Genomic DNA, 11,946 nt, shown 5'->3' on the forward strand with positions numbered 1-11,946 from the left:
AACATGTTGCAAGCCTCGTCATTGTACTGCAATAACACTATTATAGGAGCAAAATATTGACTAAAAATCCTCAGTACACATTTTTCTTGTTCCTACTTCATTCCTCCAGTAGTAATTGTACAAGTAGTACACTGCGGTATTGAAACCAGCAGGTGGAGACAGGACACAATAACTGGACTGGGGGAGGACTGTGAGGTGAGTAATGTGTCTATGATAGATAGTACAGCTATAACCAGAATCACTCACATCTTTCGTTTGAAACAATATTATTCAATTGTCTAGAATTAATTTGAATAAATATTGTATGTTAACCTATACTTACCAATTAGATCTATTTCAGAGCTTATAATAAAGAAGCGGGTATTTGTCACATACGTCTTTCTGAGTGCTTATAATAGAGCTAAGACAACCTCCATCAATGGACCATCATTTTGTGTTTGTAATTCACCTTTTAAAAGGGGGTCTGAATGCTACTCCGTCATTAAGTTAATAACTTCTCGCAGCAGTTTGAGTAACTGATGATTAATCGGGAGCTCAAACTGAATAATATTTCCTTTCAGAATTCAGGAACCACTAGTAATATGACTTCTGTGGAATTTCTGAGAACAATTGTAGCCCTCTTGGTATGAACATCCTTTTAAAATAAATTTAGTGCTAACATGTTTTCAGAACGATAAGTTGAGAGCCTGTTTTCAAGACACAAGAGGATTGCTTTGTTTTAGTAACAGGAAGTTGCTGTGGCAAAGAGATTTCTCTCCATTGTCCTGCAATTTCAATTATCAGAGGAAATAAAAACATACAGTGATCGTTACAAGCAAGCTTAATTCTCATAGTTGTACTATTTCTACATATTTCAAGGTTGCTTATAATGTACATAGTACTGTATGTTCCAGTTAGCTTTCCTCTGACTCATAATGTAAGCTGTAATAAACTTTCACACGTGGTTTTTACCTCTCACAAACATATTTTTCAACTTTCTGCATTACTTGCATAAAGCATAATGAGTATTGTGCAAGATCAGAGCAGGTTTTGTTTGTAACACAATTTATTTTTTAACTAATATTACATAAGGTAATCTATAGGTGAGAGGAAAAAAACAATTGTGCCCAGAACTATCAAAAACCTGTCTACCATCGATATGCTGCAATCTGCCCAAAAGTGCATGAGTGGAATTTTTGTAATGAATCTCAAAATGAATGATTAACAATGTAGTTAAAATCTTTTCAAAGTGTCTTTGATCTTTTAATGTACAGAAAGAAGCAATGTCTAATTAAAGTGGGTGCTGCTGTTTTCAGTGTTAACACCCACTAGCATTGGGTGTGGTAACAAATGTTTCACTTCCTGAGAATTATACATTCGTGGGCCCAGTATTTGAACAGTGTTATCAAAGTGTAAATCAAAAATAAAACCATAACATGTAGCCAGCATTGCATATCATTATCAATACCGATTCATATTGGTTTATTTTAAAATATAATATTTGATTAGTTATATTTATACTTGGATACTCGAGTGGAGTAAATAAAATCGTTTTTTGAAATGATACAGACAACCTTCCAGTAAGCAAAAAATAACTAATGGAAAACAGTAATCTCCATTGAAAAAGAGGAATACTTTAAGTCTTTATAAATAGAGGAAGCTGCTTTCTATGTGTTTATAGAAACAGTTCACATCAGACTTTGTGCTTCAGTCCAACCAAATGTGTTGAGCTTAGTAATTTGTTTTCAGTAAATGGGAGTATTAAGAACACTTGATATGTAGTATTTGTATATGATTTATGGGATTTTGTTCTCATCTTTGAAATGTGTGTATGGCTGAGATGTGTGTTAAGTATGCTTTCACAGAGCTCAGAAACATTCAGAGCTGTTGATGAAGGAGAATGAGTGAGACAGACACCATTTTGAATGAACAGGAAATTAACAACATTACTTTTCAGTATTGTGCTGCAATTCCCACAATTATTTTTTTCTAAATGAAAAACACACTGTTGAATATACAAAAAGCTGTCATTTTCATTTAACCACTCTTAAGTATTTACAGTATTTTAACTATCAATATCAGTTATATCAGCATTTGTGGCAGCGATTGTATACAAGATAACAGATTTCTTGCTAGGTCTCATTATTATTATTATTATTATTATTATTATTATTATTATTATTATTATTATTACTATTATTATTTATAATAATAATATAAAGCAAACCCACATAAATAACTAGTGCTAGCCTCCATTTATGCAGCTGTCTGTGGTGAACTCCTTTGGTGCAACTGAAATTTTATTACTGTAGTATTGCTGATGCAAATGCATAAGGCCACTGTAAAATCGAAACCCTGTTCGCAGCTGAATCGTACTTCCTGAAAACATTCTCACTTTTCAAATGGGTATATTCCATCTCATGTGGTTTTATATATATATAGACACAGTGCATTTTAGAAAGTCAACACCACCTTTCGAGATTTTCACATTATTACCTTATAGCGTGCAACGGAAATCCGTTAATATATATATTTTTTTAATTTACCTACACATCCTACCTGCAACTTCACAGTCAAAAATATATTATTGAAATTTGTAGAAAATGTATTCAAAATAAAAACTTAAATGGTTCAGTTGTGTAGTCATGTGGCAAAAAGTTCGTGGTCTGACGAAACTAAAATTGAACTTTTTGGGCCTAAATGCAAAGATCACCATCCCTACTGTGAAGCATGGTGATACAGCATCATATTATAGGGATGTTTCTCATCGGCAGGGACTGGGGCACATGTCAGGATAGAAGGGAAAATGAATGGAGCAAAATACAGAAAAGTCCTTCAGGAAAACCTGCTACCCTCTGCAAGAAAGCTGAAACTGGGACGGAAGTTCAACTTTCAGCATGACAATGACCTGAAGCACACAGCCAAAACTACACTTGAGTGGCTAAGGAACAAAAAAGTAAATGTCCTAGAGTGGCCCAGTTAGAGCCCTGACCTAAATTAACAGCAATTTAAATGTCTGAAACTCTGAGGCACTGACAAAAAATGTGAAAAAAGTTAACTTTCTATAGGCACTGTATATGTATATCATAATGAGATGTTGTAGATAAAGATAATTGGAAGAATCAAAGGGAAAAATTCAAGGACTTCATCTAGGCTTGACAAGGGCTTGCGACTGCTGCTGATAATTATATTTATAATAGTTCAACATACAAATGATAGGTTATAACAATCCTGCACTATAAATATTCATGAACGAATGTCTTTGTTTTATGTACAAAGATAAAAAGAAGCAACCCAAGGCCGATTCTGATTAAATGTGACATTTCTACACGGTGTGTTGAACTCTGACACTATTTGCCCGTCTTGGATACAATCTGAATGGCCTGGATCCACTCCTTGCGCTCCTCTGATGTTGCCGCTTGTAGAAAATAATGTGTTTCATCCGATGTGATGATTTCAAAGAGATTTCCGTCCACATCATATTTTTTTGCTGAAAAAAATGTTCACAAACATTGAGTAAAAACACACACATATAAACAAAAATGCAAGACATGCCTTAAACACTTATCTAGGCTTGCGATACTTCCACAGTGCATTTCCTAAATCATGTGTGGCCACAGGGTAGGATGGATGACGTATTACTATAGCTAGAGTAGCTGTGTGACAAAACATTGAGTCATATCATGTCAGAACTATCCTATAGTAATGTGGTTGTGAAATTTATGTGGGGAGTGTGTGAGCAAATGATGACCTGTAAAATGATCCCGTAAGCATGCAGGATTGCTTATATGGCACATTTCTGAGACATAACACGTATAACAAAAAACAAAAAAACTCAGCCTCATACTAGTTACACATTGGATTATGTTTGAACCTTATTTTCTCTTTTTTTCTTTTCTTTTATGTGATTTCTTGTATTAAACCATGCTCCTACCATCTGGTACATATTCCACTGCCGTCACCACCGAGCCACGCAAATGAATCGCACCCAGGGGCTCATCCTCTCCCTGTGACACAAGACAAATCTCAGATCGAACACAATAAAACCCCAACCTGTTCCTTAAAGGAATTACAATCAGTATCATCCTCATTCTGAAAATGTCGACGTTTCCATTTAGAAAGGGATGCGGTTATTTGAGCGGCAACTATGGTTCACTGGTCTTAGTCTTTTCTTCTTTGAGTTCTGCTTTCAGAAACAAGGATGCCCAGGCCAACTTTCCATCACAAAAACTAGGAAAAAAAGCCACAGTGAAACTCGTTGCTTCGGTACATTTCCCTTTTGCCACGGATATACAAATCAAGAAGGAAATGTTTGGGTTCAGTACAGATTTGATCTATTCATTGCTATTATATCTGTTTTTATTTATTGTTGCAGAAATCAAATTATGCATCGCAGCTGTGAGACATACGAAGGCCTAGACCAAATCAAGACTTCTGTTTTCAAAAGTCACTTTAGATGAATTATAAATAGGAGCGTGACAGGATGCAAATTCTGATAGGGACCGCACCTACCTTGGTAGGGTCATAGTAGTGCATGTAAGCAGGATCGTCTCGCAGAATAAATTTCCGTACTTTCCAGTTTTTCCTTCGATGCCCCTGTGAAGATGAATTAAAAACATTTGCATAACCTGTGCCACACTGGTGATAAGTATTCTTGACAGGTGAATTGTCTATAGTCCTAAACTCATTCATTCATTTCTAGATCGCAAACACTTTTGTAAACACTAAGCTTTATAGACACATAGACAACAGAGTTATACACTTGCTGGGAATGTCAATCTAAGAAAATATCTATGTACAAAACTGATATATTTTCCTTTTCCCCAAATATATACATAAACAAAAACCCAAAATAGAGGCTCCACCCAGTTTTTTAAATTACAATGTAGGTTGTCTGTACAAAAGACACTGGTGGTTTCAATACCAAGTATGTGGGGGGTGGTGGGGGCATTCAGTTCAAAATGTTAATGCCCTGCATAAGTAGGCCAAACCTAATGTAAGAAATGTCTCAGGTTGTCTCAATGTCTAAATTTTTATATTGTTTTAACTGGTATTTATCTGCCACAACCAACACGACTCCTTTTAATTTCAGTCTCTGATGCACTTACCAGGCTAAACATTAACACAACCCCCAAAAGCGTCAGTCTTTCTTTACCTGTTTCAGCAAACACCCCTGCTTAATAACGGCACCTCTGAATTCTTCCTTCAAAACCACATCCTCATCACTTGAGTAGCCTTCACAGAAGAAACCGCTGTCAGCCTGTGAGAAGCGATAAGTTAATTAAAAAGTGTGCTTCTATGCTGCTTCAGTTTTAGACATGTAGAACCCATGACTGAGTCACCACACTTCTGAGTAGGTAACCTTCAGTGGGTAAAATTAAATTACCCCTACAGACGATTGTGGTTACCTCTGCTTACCTCTGCTTAGATCACATCTCTATGCTGCAAGAATATACAGCATATATATATATATATATATACATATATATATATATATATATATATATATATATACATATATACATATATATATATATATATATATATATATACGTTGATTTAAAGGCCAAACTCTGACCTGGTTAAATGAGATCATTTGTTTTACTGCATTTTTGGAATTTTTTATGTGCCATATCACGTATACATGATATACATGTTATATATATATATATATATATATATATACATATATATATGTATACGTGATATGGCACATAAAAAATTCCAAAAATGCAGTAAAACAAATGATCTCATTTAACCAGGTCAGAGTTTGGCCTTTAAATCAACGTCAGCCCCGGTCCACAGCTGGGAGGAACTCACAAAGTAGTACAGAGCGTCAGGTTGGTCGAGGAGGACGCACTCCGAGACGCCCTCAGCAGCTCCCTTGGACAAATCTCCCGCTGCCTGCAGGTAGCCCTCATTGAGAAGAGCCGTGGCCAGCATCAGGCCCTCGTCCCGGTTCCTCGCCCTATTATTGGACATCAGCCAGTCAACAACGGTGCTGCCTGGGAGGAACAGAGGAGTAAGTATATCAGCTGAACACAAACAGTCTGTATCACCAGTGTGCTGTGGGTAAGTGCATTACCAGTTGAATGAATGGCAACCACTTCTGCTGGGTTTTAGATGTCATTTATTTGTTTTGTATTTTGCGTCTTATCTCCTGTCTCTCGTGTGGTGGAAGAAACTAGTAATGAACCCCCCTCAAAACCTCCCACTGTCCAGACCACAGAGTGTACATCCTCCAGTCTGCCCATGCCTGTCTGCAACCACTGATAATCGCGTTGTTCCTATCGCACGCCACTGCAAGTTTTGTTGCATATTTTCTGGTACATTTAACTGAGTCTACTTCTACATTGCTCCTTCACAAATGGCTTCCCCTTTACATTTTAACTTGGCTATGCTCTTCTGTGTTAGCCGATTCTGAGCTGTTATGTCTTCTCGGAGGATCAGAATGTTATGACAGAGAGAACTCTGGGAGAAACTGAGCGGCAATGTCCCGCCATCATAACGCCCACCAAGGAGGTTGCGATGAGAATTAGCTTCCCTTGTGCACTCCCTGCCCAACAGCTATGAGAAGCCAGGCTGATATCACAATCTCTTCCCTTCAGTTCCTCTCTGTCATTTACAGAACGCCAGGCCAGGAAACTGGACAGAATTCACGTACCAGTGAAACAATGATTGAAGACTCTTTTGTCCTTCTCCAGTTTCAGCTCCTTCACTCCTGAGTCTTGGTCTTTCATCGAAGTGTACAATTCCCTAAAAGAGAGGAAGGTAGGCAGATCCTCAACACGCAGAACTGGTCGCATTCGCAAACAAAGAATTGACCCAAGTTGAGAGAGTTTAATGGCAGGTGCCCAAACATTACCCCAAATTGATGGTTTCAGGCAAACGGATAGATCTGCGTGTCGATTTTCTGGCGAATTTCTTCCCTCCTTCAAGACAGGTGATGGCCCTCTTGATATCTTTAATCCAGGCCTCTCTCTCCTGCAGGTGGGTGGCTTGGAAAAAGTGGTCCTGTTTTTTGGGAGTGCTGATCTTGAACACAAGCTGCAATAAAATGGAAAACCAAAAAAGCACATAAGAAAACGGCAACAATATCTGGGGCCTTGCAGAGAAAAATTAGCTTTAAGAGTTTGTGTTTGAATATTATGTTCTTGTTCATCTTGTAACAAGTCTATTGTGTTTTGCTGAAGAATTTCGGCATAATAGAATGCGTAATAGAGAGCGAACAGAAGTATAAGTGTATGAGAGGACTGTGTTTTTACCATTCTTTTACCAAAATCCTGGCAGGGGCTCAGCAGCGTGGCGCCTTTTAATGGGACCATGCCTTTTGGACTGGAGTCTGTCTTCTTTTTGTAGAACTCAATCCCATCATCTGCCAGCACCACCCATACCACCTTCCAGGAGTTAAGGACTGTGCCCTGTGTGGAAAGAGCCAACAATGACCGATGGGGGCGGGTGGGGAATAACAATGGACACATCCTTTAAACCGTTTCAGAACCATCATGTGCTTAGATCAAGTACATAAAAAACAATCTGTGGCAGATACTTCCTTTTGCAGTATTTCCATAATTTGAATTATACTGCTTGATGGGGAGCAGGATTAATTATCAGATAAAGGAAGACAATATTTAAATCAACACTTTGCTCTACTTTGCCATTTAATGTTATTGTGGTTAATTTACTTCCTTTTTTAATTGTTTTTCTTTTTTGTTTGTGGTATACTGCATGCTAGTGCTCACTGAATGATCTCTATCTATAATTGTAAAGCTGTGCAGTGTTTTTGCTTTGTTTTGATTTTAGTTTACTGTCAAACCATTTTATCTATAAGGGTTACAAGTTTCCATATTTTACTTAAGAGTCAAGACAAACCTACCAGGTCAAACATTAAATCTCTTTAATTCAGACTGGAGACTGGGTGGTACACACAACTTTTGTGTTACACTTGGTTTTGAGCCTTTACAGTGCAGAAACCTAATATAATTGTATCCACCCTTCCATTTAAGACATTCATATGCAGTATAAAATGTTTGCTACTTAAGATTATTGTAATTTGTATGATAAATTGTCCTACTTTATAAATGGCCACCGATCCCCCCAGTAGTAATTTATGGCTTCTCGTCCAGTATGAAACACAAATTGACCTTTTATTAGCAATGTTTGTTTGACATGATCACTGAAACTCTACCAGTCTACTATAAACGAGTCTAAAGCTTACTTGATGAAAAAATAAAATAAAATAAATACATACATAATAACGTATAACTGCTGTTAGAAAGAAACTAAAGAAAATGAGGAATAAGGAAGTGCATTAAAAATAAACAAGGTAGCAGCTTATTTTAGTGTACTCAACAGTAAAATTACATCTGTCTGAGACCATGCTCTGATCCGCAGATTTGATATAGTTCTAAGTGATAACTATATATATACAATGTATTTATATTTACTCTATTATAAATGTAGTTACTCCATTATTTAAAATGTCTGTTTCTCTATTTCTCTCTCTCTCTCTCTCTCTCTCTCTCTCTCTCTCTCTCTCTCTCTCTCTCTCTCTCACGCACTCATTTTTTCAAGATTTGTATTTTCATCTTTTTCAAGTCACACATTTCCAGCATACGATTGCAAACGCCTGAATAGAAGCGACACACCCCACTTTCTGTCACTGTAGTCAGCATCTATAAGTTTATATTTAGGGTTTCTAAAACTAAATCTACACCATTTGTTGCAGTGTTATACTTAAGTTTGTCTTCAAGGGTTTATTGGTTATCTTTAGCTGTTGTGAGAAGGTAAGTTCATTGTTAGCCACTTTCCACATGATGCATCCCTTCCTATGTCTAAAGTATAAGTAGCAATGTATTACTACTCCTACTGGACAAAGTTTCCATGACAAATAGCAGATCTACATACATTGGGTTTATAGTCTGTAGTTGCTGTTTGTGTTCGATTAGTCCATACCTTCAATCACAATTCACAATTACGCATCGTGTTCTTTGGCATATGTGCAAGACTGACACACCACCCTTTCCCATCACATTGTGATTAGTGTTCACAATGTGTCACAGATGGAGTGTCCCAAGACACTGATTGGAACTCTGCATTGCCCCATATTTATGCGAGAGTGGTGTGCATTTGTGCTGCCCTAGTCATGGTCCGGTGCCCCGTCCAGGGTGTTAACCAGCCTGATTCCCTGTCTCCAGCTAACCACAGCCTGATACTGGATGAAGCAGTTATTGAAATTCAGTTGGATGGAAGAAGAAAAAGTATAGTACTGTAAAATAAATCCTGCAAGGGATTAGTACTCTAATAATGCTGTTAACAAAAGCATCAGCAGAGTTGAAAATCTTATTGACCCCTACATACCCACTTCTCCTTTTCTGAACTTTCTGAACTTTCAGGACCTTCCCAGTAAACCCCCTCAAACTAATGCAGTCTACTTCCAGATCATACTGCATTGTTCTGTCGCCAGGAAGACAACAAGCTGAGAGTGAAGAAATAGGAAGAAAACTATGTGGTGTTTCAAAATACATGGCTGGAACAAGTGGAACTGCTGGTCAATTGTATGGCACACTTGCCACACCCACTAAGCTTTATTAACTGAATTAGGAGTGTGTGTGTCCTTATTGATTTCAGCATCTTGGAGCCATATAAATGATTGAAAACCACCCACTGTGTTGCCACTTGAAGGGATGCAAGTTGGTAGGTTCAATATCTCAATTCTCAATCCACAAAACGTCTTTCTGATACTTTCCTAACTGTGTTGCTCTGTCCATCTGATACTTCCCCTACCTATACCCACAATCTGAAACAAAACCTATCCTATTATAATGATCTGTATTTCAGTAGGCATAGCAGGAACCCCTAGGGCAGCACTTTTACTATCAGAAAGAAGGAAGGAAAGTACTGAAAGAATTTAGTTTTAAAGGCTTCGTATCTCTGCATCAAAATGAATTAATTTAAAACGTGAGTCTAGCACAAGTAAACGTATGTACAATTTATGCACCCATATTTTCAAGTTGTTTTCCCATTATGTACAATTAAATAAACAAACTGACAGCAGGATTATAGCACCTCCAAAGCATCTTATTACTGAAACAGAATAACATCGCAATACAAACAAATGCAGCAATAACATTCAACCAACATGCATTAATAGACTTAATAGTAAATTAACCAAAGCATTGTTCTTCCCTTTTTATTCTTTTACCAGTCAAATTACAATAACTATATTTTAAATTACTGCTAGATTGATTTGTGTCATTTTAAATTGAAAAAATATCAACTAGAAACATTTTCTTTTCACTTCAGTCTTTGTAAACTGTTTATCATTTTTAACTGTCAAATCTTCAAACCCCATCTCACCTTTTTAACTAAGTAGCCCTCTCTGATCGTTTTTGGCTCCATCTTCCCACTTGTTTCAATGCAGGTTGCAGCTTTAAGTTGAGGCACCTACAGCTGCTACTGCTTAAAGATGATTACTACGGACTGACTCACAATTTCTGCTTCAGTGTGAGGATAGTTCCTCAATCTGTCAATCACGTGATTCTGGGGTTTGTACAGTTTCCTCTTTGCCTCTGCTCATACTGAGTACAGCTGGTCAGTCTTCACGCTTCTCTCTACCTTTCTCATTCTTTCCATAAGAGATGGTATTCAGTTTCGCCCAATTTGTCTTTGTAGCATCACAGAAAAATGTTTAGTCACAGGATTATCCACAAACAACTATCGCCACAAACAACCTCTGATCTAATTATGTCAGGCATTTGCAACTTAAACTCACTTTACAGGTATTGTTTGTGTCGTTTTGAATAGCTCTTCCTATACGCAATGACAGAAGAATGTGTCCAGGCCATGGACTTCGGAGAAACTTTGCTTGTTTAACATTTTTAGTGAGCACATCATTTGAAAATATCCATAACTTTCTGCAAGGGGACAGCTCTAGTTGTCAACATGATATAATCTCTGCTTTTATGGTTTTGAATACTTTCAAGATCAGGCAATCATGTACATGTGCAGGGTAATTAACCTGGCAATAAAGGGTTATAATGAAAAGTTACACAGACATTTCATAAACCCAAATACAACAAATTACATAAATACCACATCAGAATGAATTGAATTAACACAAATTTGAAACAAAAAAAAAAACATAATATATGCCTTTAATTCTTTTTATTCTGTGCCTTTTAAAATCTCCAGTAAGGATTTTAAAGCAAGCCTGTTAACACTAAAGTTTCCAGCCCCAATGTTGTACACAGTGCTGCTCTATGGATAATTTAGCTTGTAGGACTCTTTCCAGACTGTTTTTCAATATGCAAAGGACCTGCTGAAGGAAACTGTAGCATAATTTCCTTCAGTGACACTATAGTGACACTGTTTGTCACTACAGAGCTTTTATCCATTGGGATTCTGAGGAAATCCATTTTTTATAATCTTCACTTCTCTGCTGTATGAAACTATTTTTGATACTACTTCTGTGTTCTGTAAGATATGATATGTAATACCATGAATTATGGGAACACTATTGCTAATCAGATTTGATTATTTTTAGTATTTAAAATAAATAAATATGGTCTATATATACCAGTAGCTCTTTTTTAATGATAAAAAGTCCCATTAAACATTTTATAATATGATACTTGCATGTTTCTTTATAAAATAATATTTTTTCTAAAAGAGCATACATTGATCTTTTTTTGCTGAATGAGAATAGGAAGCACATAAAAATAATTAAGCAGTCTTTATGTAAATACTGTATATGTAAATACTGGTAGGTAAGTAGGTAATAATAACTGAAGTATAAAAATAATCAGTTCAAATCCTTCAAACATACATTAGCAGAATCCTGAAAGTAGGGCTGTTATCTGGTAATTGATGCAGTTGCAGTAGTGAAAATATTCTATGACAATGTATTTGCTCTCTGAAAGAAGTAAAGCAAAGCAGTAAAGCAGGACAAGGTAGGAGTATTCCAGT

At 36.7% G+C, this 11,946-nt stretch overlaps 1 protein-coding gene across 1 annotated transcript; it reads right to left on the bottom strand.

Annotated features, from left to right (window-relative positions):
- Positions 1-1,218: 1,218 nt before the first annotated feature.
- Positions 1,219-10,652, bottom strand: plek (pleckstrin). The gene is made up of 9 exons (XM_066696814.1): positions 10,339-10,652; positions 7,245-7,400; positions 6,845-7,026; positions 6,644-6,735; positions 5,800-5,984; positions 5,135-5,239; positions 4,492-4,575; positions 3,914-3,986; positions 1,219-3,469 (listed from the first exon to the last, which is right to left on the bottom strand). Exons 1-9 carry the CDS (start codon positions 10,378-10,380, stop codon positions 3,330-3,332), a joined length of 1,059 nt encoding a protein of 352 aa, XP_066552911.1. The 5' UTR covers positions 10,381-10,652; the 3' UTR covers positions 1,219-3,329.
- Positions 10,653-11,946: the final 1,294 nt, after the last annotated feature.

The sequence above is a fragment of the Amia ocellicauda genome, chromosome 23 (assembly GCF_036373705.1).
Source record: "Amia ocellicauda isolate fAmiCal2 chromosome 23, fAmiCal2.hap1, whole genome shotgun sequence".
NCBI lineage: Eukaryota > Metazoa > Chordata > Actinopteri > Amiiformes > Amiidae > Amia > Amia ocellicauda.

Excerpts from the sequence above, each read along its gene's own strand:
- plek (XM_066696814.1), bottom strand. The coding sequence starts at position 10,380 with ATGGAGCCAAAAACGATCAGAGAGGGCTACTTAGTTAAAAAG. Across the intron at positions 7,401-10,338 it reads AGGGCTACTTAGTTAAAAAG|GGCACAGTCCTTAACTCCTG; the intron begins GTGAGATGGGGT and ends CTTTCCACACAG. Across the intron at positions 5,240-5,799 it reads CTGACGCTCTGTACTACTTT|GCTGACAGCGGTTTCTTCTG; the intron begins GTGAGTTCCTCC and ends CGCTTCTCACAG.